At 49.0% G+C, this 12,047-nt stretch overlaps 3 protein-coding genes across 3 annotated transcripts; 1 reads left to right on the top strand and 2 right to left on the bottom strand.

Annotated features, from left to right (window-relative positions):
* Positions 1–3,163: 3,163 nt before the first annotated feature.
* On the bottom strand, positions 3,164–4,931 carry F5Y00DRAFT_228768 (NAD(P)-binding protein). The gene is made up of 2 exons (XM_048006678.1): positions 4,265–4,931; positions 3,164–4,173 (listed from the first exon to the last, which is right to left on the bottom strand). The coding sequence occupies exons 1-2, from the start codon at positions 4,793–4,795 to the stop codon at positions 3,805–3,807; spliced, it is 900 nt and encodes a 299-aa protein (XP_047868072.1). The 5' UTR covers positions 4,796–4,931; the 3' UTR covers positions 3,164–3,804.
* A 1,974-nt stretch (positions 4,932–6,905) lies between these two features.
* Positions 6,906–9,250, top strand: F5Y00DRAFT_228765 (putative GMC oxidoreductase). The gene is made up of 3 exons (XM_048006677.1): positions 6,906–8,275; positions 8,352–8,942; positions 9,005–9,250. Exons 1-3 carry the CDS (start codon positions 7,024–7,026, stop codon positions 9,049–9,051), a joined length of 1,890 nt encoding a protein of 629 aa, XP_047868071.1. The 5' UTR covers positions 6,906–7,023; the 3' UTR covers positions 9,052–9,250.
* A 244-nt stretch (positions 9,251–9,494) lies between these two features.
* F5Y00DRAFT_208266 (uncharacterized protein) lies at positions 9,495–11,676 on the bottom strand. The gene is made up of 2 exons (XM_048005464.1): positions 11,496–11,676; positions 9,495–11,414 (listed from the first exon to the last, which is right to left on the bottom strand). The coding sequence occupies exon 2, from the start codon at positions 11,251–11,253 to the stop codon at positions 9,658–9,660; it is 1,596 nt and encodes a 531-aa protein (XP_047868070.1). The 5' UTR covers positions 11,254–11,414; positions 11,496–11,676; the 3' UTR covers positions 9,495–9,657.
* Positions 11,677–12,047: the final 371 nt, after the last annotated feature.

The following is a 12,047-nucleotide window of genomic DNA, read 5'->3' as shown; positions in this document are numbered from 1 at the left end:
GATATCGCAAGATCTTCGATAACCTAGTCTTACGTGGCAGTACCTCCGGTCCAGACGAAGGCGGCGTGCATCCCTATAGTTCCAACGATGATGGAGTCAACCGAGTTAGCAAACTGTGGTATCTTGCTTGCTTGACGAACTACTGGATTTGGAAGTTCCCCATGCTGATCTTAGTCTGTGTTGCCTCAAACCTGACCTGGGAATCCACAGTCGAAACATCATATGGCCGTTGGTACGAAGGATGTAAAGGTGGCTTGTCGTTACTGTTGTTGTGGAGCTGGAGATCCCTAGATTCAGGAACGTCAACCGCAACAGAGGATGCCTGTGGATATCTGCACGCCACATCGGCACATTGTTAAGATCCGGGTGCAAATCTGCGTGGTGGTTTACTAGGACAGACAACACGCCCAGCCCTATTAGGGGGGTGTCACCTGACTTCGAGGACGAATCCAGACATCACAACCCGTTGGAACCACTACAACTTACTACGATGATAAACCGTAGAACCCATATTAGAAAATATGTGCCAGAAGTCCACCACATCTACTGCTGAATTCGCCCCTAACGTAATAAGTGTCTGCGTTAGTACAAAGATAACGCATGAGAGAGGAAGAGTTTTAACTGGCGACGATTCGGTTGTGGAAATATAACCTTTTGAAGATACGGGAAGACTGATCCTTGCTTCTAGCCCATAGAGAGACCGAGATATTCAACTTATTTCGCTTAGTCCTCACCACGCGGTTGTGTAAAGACGTTAAAGGCATGCGGCTACGCCCATAGGCTGGCTACGTTGAAATTTGGTCAGTTCTGGATGGGTAAGGGGGGCCATTGGGTAACAACAGGGATGCTGTGCTAAACACCTACCCAGGTTATCCAATACCGAGGCTGAGGGACAGCTTTGGCAGGTAGCATTTAAATTTTGTCTCCGATGCGTTACGAGATTCGTTCTGATTGGCTTACACCAAACGAGACACCCATGTCTTTGCATCGACTACCAAGAGGTTGACCCTCTTTATGGTCATTTACTTACTACATATTGCCATCACGAATGCTGAATCTTCAGCCGCGAAAATTCGACGCGTGTTATCTATCTGTCCCCGAGACTGGGCGTAGCTCATTCGCCATCGAGTCGCCAATGCTCAAATTCACACCCTTTCGGATAGCGCCATAAGAGGAAATGTGACGCAAAGCGATGCTACTGGATACGCCTGACACTCAGTTCAAATGACAAGAAATTGTAGTTGTTACGCGATAGAAACCAACATAGGAGGTATGAGATTAGTAGGAAAAGGGCTTGGCACCGTCTCCGATGCAACCAACTTGATAGCTGGCTAGTAAGTCCCTACATCTACAGCTTCTCAATTATAATCGGGAGTTTAGTAACTGGTAACGTCCCGAGTGCGCCAGGACACTCTTATCATATCCGAATTATATAACTTCTCGAATAATTCTGGTTGATGTATCTCAGTCGGCTAGGGATAATATATGCAATCGGGCTAATCCTTCGGGACGATTTATTAGGATCCTAGCCCCTGCTTGTGTGAGAATGTTAGGTACGTAGGTACCTAGGTACCTTAGGTGGTAATAACAGGGAGTTGAATTAATTTATCCAATTACATCCATATATTCAGCTTCGTAACTTTACTGGCCTTTCCAAAATCTCTCTATACCAGGTACCTGACTTACCTAAGGCACGATAGCCGGAAGGCGACCGATCAGATTCGGATCTTGAACATCATCCGATACGGGAATATCATCGGTACCTAGGTACCTTTGGCTCTAGAAGTCCGTGCATACCTAATCAATCTTATCTCTACAAGGATATCCTTAATTTTTCTCTACGTACCACGCCTAATGATATCATGTCACTCGTCGTAAAGTAAAAAGATCCAGACCTTACGACCCTTGACGTTTCAATTCTGACCCTCCTTGTTCATTCACATGCCGAAGCGAAAACCCCAACGACCCGGCCTTCATTACCGGTCGGACGGATCTTGATCACTATACTTTACTATGGTTCGTGGGTCTCTCGTTCACTTATACTACACTGCTTACACTTGAACACCTAGCGCCGTCACTAAACACCAAATCATAGTAAGCATCGTTAGCAACTATAGGCTTACAAGCTAGTTACTATCTTTCAGGTTATCATGCCCAGTCAAGATTCAGCTTCGGTTCTCACCCAATCCAAATGCGGAAGTTGGGCTTAACGAAAAGCTTCTTCTGAGACTATGTAGGTATCTCACTTCGAGAACCTTGCCGTTTCGGTGCCACCTTAGGTACCTATAAGCTATTCGACAATTTCATTTCGATGGCACGAGTCGAATCGACCCTTCGATCTAGATAAACCTGATACACTGGTAGTCCTCATCGCGATTGAAAGCATATCATGACGTTTATATTCCGAGAAACTTTCCATAGGTTTGAGTGGATTTCTCGAATGCGCATCACATCTTGCCACATCGAAAGCGGCCTACCATCTTCGGTCTGGTCCGTTTGTTCTGTTGTAGGTAGTATCTCGACTTGTACGGTCAAGCGGGTGCGAGCCTATCTAAGAAGCCATTACCTTGGCGATATGACCAAATCGCGAAGCTCTAGTCAATACTACATATGATTCCGGGTCTGACTACGAAAGAAAGTTATTATGACTTGGAATGACGGAACTTGACCTGCACTTCAGTCATAAGATGGTGATGACACCGAAGTTAGGCGAATTTAGTTTAACGATGATTGGGCAGTGGTTAGCTCATCATCAGAGTGGTAGGATAGTTTAACAAGGTGGATCTTGGTTTGAAGGTAACGACGTTGATATAGACTTATACCAGGTGTTAGATTGACTACTGACGATATTCTACCTAATCTAAGGAGCTAGCTAGTCGTTATATATTCAAATCGTCAGTATAGGGAGCCAGGGAACCTTCAGGCTTCTATGTGCATGGGACCCGGGAGCAGCGAGTTCGACGAGTCAATCAATATGTAGCTTGACCTGACTTGGATCTGACCTGACCTAGCTTGGGTAGATACATTTTATGGGATGTCTATCCAATTCAGGTCGCAATCTTTATTTGCTTAGCAAATAGGTAGAAATGAGGGTATACATATACACCTTTAAGTGGTGGGTAGGAAATTTATGTGGCTGGTGTGGCTTTATAAAGGCTCCCAGGTCAGTCCCACGATACGGCCAGTTAAGCCTCATTTTTCAGTATATTTGGCCTAACCTGGCGCATCGAACTTGCTGCCCGGGAGCCTCCAGGTGCCCAGGTTCCCTAAGGGGTATCACGTGATCGTACTCCCGGCCCTGGATTACCTATTTCTCCGAAGCCCATTTGGCCGCCTCAGGTAATCAGCCTTGGTCCGTAACAGAGAGGAAAACATATTCTCGAACCGGCGAGAATTATTTTCTTTCGCGGTCGCGTAATCGAAGAAGTGCATTGGGACCACTAAGCCCATCATAAGACCGTCGGCCCAACGCATTGGGCTGAATGGACGATTTAAATCGACTTCAGAGACCGATCTCCCAAAGTCCGAAAGATCCTGTCTGATAAAGAATTTTGAATACTCAGCTTACATGGATAATTTCTGAATCTACGGAGGCAAATAATACGGGATGAGAAGCAATATCAAATATTTACTCATCTTCTACGCTGGTTTATTTTATAATATCCAAATGTTCGAAGGGATGTACAAAAAAGGGGATAGGTAATAGCGATACGCATAGCTCTCAAACTATTTGATTCTTGTTCTAAAGCTGTCTCTCCCTCCTCTTTCATACCCATTTTGTCTATTTTCCCTTCCTAGATCTTGTTAAGCCATACCCCCATTAGCGCGGAGCACCTGGCCCGAGACCCAGGTTGAGTGTGCCAGGAAGACGACAACTTCGGCAATCTCCTCAGGAGTGCCAATGCGGCCCTGGGGGCTAAAGTTTGCGATGGTCTTAAGCAGCTCGTCACTCTTACCGCGATAGAAGAGCTCAGTTCCCGTGGGACCGGGCGCGACGGCGTTGACGAGAATACCCTTGCGTCCGAGATCCTTGCTTATCACGCGAGTCATCTGCTCGATGGCACCTTTGGTACTATTGTACAGCAGATAGCCCGGCATGACGGTAGATGCTGTGGTTAGCGTGCTAGATAAGAAGATGATGTGCGAGCCAGGAGACATGTGCGGCGCGGCGGCCTGTAAGGTGAGTGGTCAGCAGCTGTGCCACACCTAGGTCACGGGCAGTTCGCGGATGATTAGTCCGTCGGTGAGGATTTTGAACGCTTACCTGGGCGAGAAAATAAGGACCCTTGACGTTAATAGCAAAGGTACGGTCGAAATCAGCCTCGGTGGTATGCTCGAGGTCTTTCATAGGCAGGACACCGGCGTTCGGTACGAGTATATCGATCTTAGAATAGGCGTCGACGGTCTGCTTGACGAGTGACTGCACACCTTCCACGGAACTAGCATCAGCGCGCACGAGACGCGCTTCACCTACACCCAGCTTCTGCACCTCGGTGAGGGTGTCTTGCGCGGCTTGCTCATCCGAAGAATAGTTGATGATCACCGTGGCACCAAGACGCGCGAGTGCGATAGCTGAGGCCTTGCCGATGCCTTTGGAAGCACCAGTAATAAGAGCAACCTTGCCGCGAAGGGAGGGGGAGGGGGAGGGGTTAGAGGCCATGGCTGATGCGCTGACGTGAGGGTGAGAGACGATAGCACGTGGGTGATCCCTGGATGGTAATACAGAAGTTGATGAAGCAGAATGAGGATGACCTGGTTTGAAACGGCGTAAAAATTTAGACAAGGCTTTCTTCATTGGCAGCGAATCTGATCTGGCTCGAACCGAGAAAAACCCATCGTACAACGTTGAGCTTTTAATAATAAGAGATGCCCTGCGTGTAGTAGCGTATAATAACGTTATAGCCCCGGCGAGACTGAGCCTCAAAGACGCGATAAGTCCGCGACCGTAAAAGCCGATATTTCTTTTAAGCGGTTCGGTTTTAAATTCGCTAGTTTCGGGTAGTTTCGGGCGGCGCTCTGTGAATTGGTTGCTATCTCCGGCGGAGACGGCACCTAAGTTACGGGGTAAACAGTCCCGAATTAGAATTCGCCGCGCGCTACAGCAAGAGGTATCTCACCCGAATGGCTTAGCGGATATACATCTTCCTAAACCCCTGAGTTCCTACGACCTTAAAATTATGGCTACCATTCTACCGGTCTATTTCTAGACATTAATAGTGGGTTGAAATCGTTATGCGATCTTTTATATGTGTCGGAAATATCTTGCACCACAATAACGGAATCCGATGCCTTAAAATAACAGTTAATTCCGCAACATACTTTAGCCAAAGAACTTCTGATCATTAACTCCAGATATAAATAACCAAGTGATAGCAATTTGGTATATAAATCGAGCGCATGGGCTTCTCCCAACGTGAGTCAAGATAATAAATACAACTGGCAAAAGCAATCTTATTCCTACCACCTATCCCCGAAACTCCCGCAAAGCCCCTGGGCCTTACTTATGGTTAGTTTATATTACCCGGTTGGTTTCTCAGCTCAGCCGTCGCTTATCAACAAATGCCAGATTAACGTAGGCCAGATCTGGTCTTTTCTCGCCTTATTAAGACAGAAAGAGTCTAATAATAACAACAAGTTGCCGTTCACTGTTAGTTGGCAAATTGGTATGGCTTAATACACATTTTCTTTGTATAGTAATCTTAGTCCATGGAAAAATATTCATTGCACTCCCGACAGTGGCTTCATATTAATGTTTCTTGTGAAATTCACAATAACTAACTTAGATTATTGTGTTAAGCTTCCGCCCTTTTAGAATCAAACTTACCCAGCAAGATGAATCCGTTCTATATTGCGTAGCGTATATGAATCCTAGATCATTATGCCACAAGACCCTATTCCGATATGCTTCCGAATGTTTCTGATTTCTAGCCTTTACCTATACAGTACCTTGTATGATGAAAGCCAGATGCTTGAACGCATCGAGTCAAGCGTGCACCAAGAGACAGCTGACAGACATGCCTTACAAAAGGGCTCAAGATGAAAGATCGCCACGGATTTGGCCGTGTCGATAGCCCTGGTCTTGCTTACAGTAGATGATAATATCAGGTGACTCATACGCCTCGCAGCCTTATGAGATCCCAAGAAAATAAAATGCAACGTGATCTCCGAGCCATACTTTCCATTCAGTCGGGTCCTACCGAGCTTTCATCTCACCAAGGCTTACCCAGACAGCCAGGAACATCATCCCATGGAATGCAGGACCAAAGAATCTTAAGCATGCAAGCCTCACTTTGCATACGATTGGCTGGCTTCTTATCAGCTCACTGCACGGCTGACCTTTGACTGTTGCATCTGACTGGCCAACAAGCCGAGCCTCCTAGGCTTAGGTGGACGGCCTTTCGTGATGTAATCCCAAATACCACCGGGATAGGTGGCTAGAGCGATATTCCGAGGGCGTCGTGCCACAACCCATAGCTCTAATATTTTCCCGACGCCACGATAACGCCAAGCTGGAATACAGCATATTTGCGCGGGAAACTACCGATTCAACCGGAGGCGTATTTACGTATAGCTCTTCTCATCTAGATGCCTCGGAATAGAGCTTCGAGCAATCGACGGTGGTATAGATACACATTTTTCCAATCGCTGCTTTTGAAAAGATGGGCTTCTCAAGATCGAGATATACCGTACCTACGAAGAGCAAAAGCATGGTCGGAATAATGTCAGCTGATAGCGCAAGGTACCGACTCGGGCGCTATCATAAGTCGTTACATGAATAGCATAGGACAACGTCAGCAATACGTTCCTCGTTGCTGAGAGGCACGGTTCCCAGAAAGAGAAAAGGATGAGAGAGATAAGCGGCGAGATGATGCGATGGCGACTCCCTCCAGCTCGTACATACATATATAAGAAGAAGTAGGCGTTATTTAGAGGAAAAGGATTCATCACGTTCGACCGACTACTTCAACCCTTCAGAGCCAACAAGTGTTAGACCTCCTATCACACATTCTTCTCCTTTCTCTTATGACCATAATGTATACTCTCCGGCTCTCGGCCCTGGCAGCCGCCTTATTGCCCAGTCTTTCGGTGATAGCCGCCCCTACACCTCAACCGGGGGACTCCTCGATCACTGGCGTCTTCGGCACTAGTTTTGGCATCCCTGGCCAAGACTATGAGTTTGATTATGTCGTGGTAGGCGGTGGCCAGGCTGGCCTCGCGGTGGCAGCTCGTCTCGCTGAAGACAGTTCCCTAACCATAGGCGTAATCGAAGCCGGCGGCTTCTATGAGCTTACCAACGGCAACCTCAGCGAAGTCCCCTCAGAAGCGAGCTGGTTTTCGGGCAAGGCCACTGATGACTGGCAACCTAATATCGACTGGGGCTTCATCACGGAGCCACAACAAGCCCTCAATGGTATCACCGCTCACTATCCCAGAGGCCGAACACTAGGTGGATGCTCTGCCCGCAACTTCATGGCCTATCACCTCGCTACGAAGGGATCCTACGACCAACTAGCCAAGGAGGCCGACTCCCCGGCCTATTCATTTGACAAGTTTTTCCCGTACTTTACCAAGAGTCAAAAGTTCACGCCTCCTGTGGGTGGCACCTATGACCGCTTCGCCAATTCGACACCCCAGTATGATCCATCCAAGCTCGGTACCAAGGGCCCCGTGTCAGTCATCTACCCTAAGTACGCACAGCCGTTCAGCACCTGGGCACGCAAGGGATTAGAAGCCATCGGCCTGAAGCCTCAGCGCGGCTTCGAGAGCGGCAACCTTTCAGGCGGCTACTCCTACGCGCTCGCCGCAATCCGGCGCGAGGAGAACACACGCGAGTCTTCAGAGACAGCGTTCCTACGCCCCCATCTTGGTGGTCGTAACCCCAACCTCATCACGTTCATCTCGACCCTAGCTAAGCGAGTGGTATTCGACGGAAAGAAGCGTGCCACTGGCGTGTTGGTTGATACGCTAGGTCTTCAATACACCATCCGCGCTCGTAAGGAGGTTATCGTCTCGGCGGGAGCCTTCCAGAGTCCACAGTTACTGATGGTGTCGGGTATCGGCCCCAAGGACGCCCTGGAGAAGCATGGTATCGAGGTCCTTCAGGATAGCCCCGGAGTTGGACAGAACATGAGAGATCACGTTCTTATTGGTACTTCATACAGGGTAAATATCCGCACTGCCGCTGCCTTTGGGGACCCAGAGCAGGCAGCCCTATTCGAGAAGCAGTATGCACAGGGTAACGGCCCCATGACAAGCAACGGCGTCGACCTTCTTGGTACGTAAGACCCGACGCAGATATTTGAATATGCATTCCATGAAGATTGATAACTGGTTACTAACTATTCGAGCAGGTTGGGAGCGTCTTCCCCGTAACCTCCTCAGCAACGCCACCGCTTCGGCACTGGACTCCTCCTTTTCCTCTGACTGGCCGGAGCTCGAGTATCTTCCCGACGGCGCCTTCTTCGGCAATTCGAGCAATCTTCAACTGGTCGCGCCCAATGATGGATTCCAGTACGCAACAGTAATTGCCGGCTTAGTAGCCACGCTGTCGAGGGGTAACGTAACCATTCGGTCCAACGACACGGCTGACTTACCTATTATCAATCCCAACTGGCTCAGCCACCCGGCCGATAAAGAAGTGGCCATCGCCGGCTTTAAGCGCACGCGTCAGATATGGACGGCACCGGCTGTGCGTCCTGTACTAGTGGGTGAGGAATACTACCCTGGCAAGAATGTCACGACCGACGAGGAAATCTGGCGCTACATCCAGGAGAACTTTTCCACGATCTTCCACGCCGCTTGCACCTGTAAGATGGGACCAGCAAGCGATAAGATGTCCGTACTCGACGCCAATGCCAAGGTCCGTGGCGTCACCGGCCTTCGTGTTGTAGACGCTTCGAGTTTACCAATCTTACCCCCAGGCCATCCCATGTCTACTATCTGTACGTATCCCTCCCGATATTAGGATATCATTATTATACCATTGCTAACTACTGATAAATAGATGCCCTCGCCGAGAAGATTGTAGACGACATCCGTCACGGCAACTGAGCGTCATATAGTGTGCTTAACTATCTGATTTAGACATAGATATAGACCTAGATTTTGTTTTAATCAACGGGCGCAAGCCCCGGATCTGGAACATTATAATTACGTATAGGATATTCGGGAAGGCGTCATTTTAGATATCTCGGTTAGACTTCTCTGCCCAAGTTGATCAGTCTCACGATGTCGCAGCTTCGGCTTACCTGTATTTTACGATTCCTCTATAAATCAATCATTAGAACCTTATAGTGAATCAAGAGGATATTATGAAATGACGGCTATATTGATGTGATGATTAAAATTTTGAAGTTAGGCCGTAGGTTTAAGAGAATTTATGACTGGACGGCTCATCAAGGTAGTGTCTATGCTCTTCGTGATGCACTCACATATAAGAATAGCGACTTTTAATGTTAATGTGTATCCGCAAGTGTTATGAATTATGATCACCTCGATAACGCCTAGGTTATACTCTACTCCATCCAGAACGCCTTAATAATATATCCGTAGAGTCCGAAACCATCACTGTTCGTCACCCAAGACGCAAGGCTTCCTCTACTCTAAATATGTAACCCCTATTCACACCTTACCCCCTTTTTATCCTTTCTCACCCGCTTATGACTTGTTCAAATCCTCACTTCCCGTCATCCAATCCTTTCCCCAGTTCCCTCCCTCGCTCCCGGGGCTCTCGCGGATATCCCAGTCTCGCTCGAGGCGCCACTCGTCTTTACCCTCGATACCCATAGCTAATAAGTCGCACCCGCGATGTCCCCATTTATCGGCGAAAACCCGACGTCCGGCATCAACGAGAGTCTCTAGCCCAGCCGCGAACCCCTCCGGATCGCGATAGAAGGGATCCGCCTGCCCGCCCGCCTGCCGCGTCTGCCATGCGTTGCGCCGCACTCCTTCGTCTACCCACTTGAGATCCTGCATGCGATTCGCCACCTCGACCAGGTGAGCGAAGGTCTCGCCCTCCTTGTCTACCCACGGCCGCATGTCCTGCTCGCGCTTAAGCTCCGCTTCCCGGTGAGCTCTCTCAGATTCGGAGGTATCGTCGCCACCTGCCGCGTGCACGGGGTCTCCCTTGAACGTAGCGTGCGCGCCTGGGACACGGAATAGGGCCATAATATCGTCGAGCGCTGTGGAAACGTCAAACACGAGACCTGCTTCGCTTTGCGGCTGCCAGTATCCCTCCCAGTGCAAGCGTAGGTACATATCACAATCGGAGGCGTAGTAAGGGATGTGAGTATCCCAGCCGCCGACCTCGAGGTACGCATCGCGATTCACTAGGGCGAGGTGATCGTACTCGAAGAAGTGGGTAGCCCACGGCGGCATATCTGGGCCGTTTAGGTATCGCAGCAATCCGATACAACGTTCGTAAATAGTCGCGTATGGGTCATGGTCCCAATCGTGATCTCGATCGTTCTTCTTGACATCCTCGTCGCTGAATACCAACACGTCCATGTGACTCCACCAGAAAAAAGGCCAGTCGCGCTCGAGCGCCGTGTGTAGAAAAAAGTTCTGTAACTGGGCAAAGCTAAGTAGAGTTGGCGTCTCTAGGATTTTCACCCCGAGAATGTCCAGTGCCGTGTAGTTGAGGAAGAAGGGGTTTTGTAACTCCAGCTCATGTTGCCGATTCGCGTGGAACGTGCCTGTATTCTCAACCACGTAGATATCCTCCGGCGGCCACCCGGCCGCAATATAGCTACTCACACATTGTAACAGCAACGGCCAGTTTCGTGTGAAGCCGATAAGCAGCGGCGTCGCTTCCTCTACGTGCGGATGGGGAGGTAGGTTGTTTTCGAGGACCGGCGGCGGGGATTTCGAATGCGTGAGCCAAGGGAAATGGTCTCCAATGGGGGTGGATGGAATCGATTCCGGTTTGTACTTTTTGACGTACTTTATAACATCCTCCCCCTCGCTCATTGGCCTCTCCGCATTCTTTTCCTGGATAGCTTGAGCCGCACCAGCAGGGCCCTTGTTGGCTTCCTCGCCCTTGGTGTCTTCTTTGCCACCGATAACGGGAAAGCTTCCTTGGTCGCCCCCTGACCCGGGAGTATAAGAATCGCCCTTTCCTGGAAATGATATATTACTGACAGCTATATTTAAAGGCTCGCGAATGATACAGTAGACGAGGAAGGCGGCTAACAGGACAGAGCCATAGCGGGCAGCAAGCGGCAAAGCCCTGTTCGATACCGTTCGCATCATCATCAGCGTTACTATCTCCGCACCATAAAGGTTCCGTTAAGCATATTGGTCGGGATATACTCAGGAGCTCTTCTACCGGAGCTCGCTGAATCGTGGCTCGTGGCTCGTGGCCGCGCGTCTCGATGCCAATATGAAAAGTGAGATGCAAGCAATATATTATGAACCTGGAAGTCCGACCGGTAGATGAGCGGGTTTGTTTCAATTAAAGAAACGCAGGATAAAGCAATCAGGGGGGAATAAAATACCACATGAATAAACAAGAAGATGAGAGTGTAGAAGTAGAAGAGGCCAACAATATCTGGCTGCCGGAAAGGACAGCTACGGCCATGTGTACCGCGTCCATCCTTTTCAAAATATTCTTCCTATCTTCGGTAGTGCTGTTCAGCGAGGGATCACCGTCTCCAAACCCTGCCAAGCCGGGAGATGTCCAATTCGAAACCATTATTCGCTAGAGCAAGCCAGGATCAACTGCCTCGCTGCTCGGCCGAGACCCTTGGATCACGCATCCCTCCCCAGCTGCAACGCACCAATCGCATTATCTACTGAAGTAACCCCACCAAAAAAGGCTGAATTAGGACGCTGATATCCTCTCTCGTTTGTTTCTTCTCAGTAATGAATCTTGGCCCGCATGGGAATATGACAAATAATTGCCAAGGGATCGAGTTGATATCTGCAGGAACAAGAAGTTTACTTAAACTAAAGGATCTCGAAGGGATGCTGCAGGTGATGCCATAGCTTTGTAGAGAGAGTTGTCATATGGCAGTATATTCAGGCTGACGTGTACTCCGGTGGAGGAA

Source organism: Daldinia vernicosa, assembly GCF_022497035.1.
Source record: "Daldinia vernicosa strain CBS 139.73 unplaced genomic scaffold F5Y00scaffold_8, whole genome shotgun sequence".
NCBI lineage: Eukaryota > Fungi > Ascomycota > Sordariomycetes > Xylariales > Hypoxylaceae > Daldinia > Daldinia vernicosa.
This window is presented reverse-complemented; position numbering and strand designations above follow the sequence as displayed.

Coding starts and splice junctions, on each gene's coding strand:
- F5Y00DRAFT_228768 (XM_048006678.1), bottom strand. CDS start 4,795: ATGAAGAAAGCCTTGTCTAAATTTTTACGCCGTTTCAAACCAGGTCAT. Junction 4,174..4,264: donor GTCCTTATTTTCTCGCCCAG/GTAAGCGTTCAA, acceptor CTCACCTTACAG/GCCGCCGCGCCGCACATGTC.
- F5Y00DRAFT_228765 (XM_048006677.1), top strand. CDS start 7,024: ATGACCATAATGTATACTCTCCGGCTCTCGGCCCTGGCAGCCGCCTTA. Junction 8,276..8,351: donor CAACGGCGTCGACCTTCTTG/GTACGTAAGACC, acceptor CTATTCGAGCAG/GTTGGGAGCGTCTTCCCCGT. Junction 8,943..9,004: donor CCATCCCATGTCTACTATCT/GTACGTATCCCT, acceptor ACTGATAAATAG/ATGCCCTCGCCGAGAAGATT.
- F5Y00DRAFT_208266 (XM_048005464.1), bottom strand. CDS start 11,253: ATGATGATGCGAACGGTATCGAACAGGGCTTTGCCGCTTGCTGCCCGC.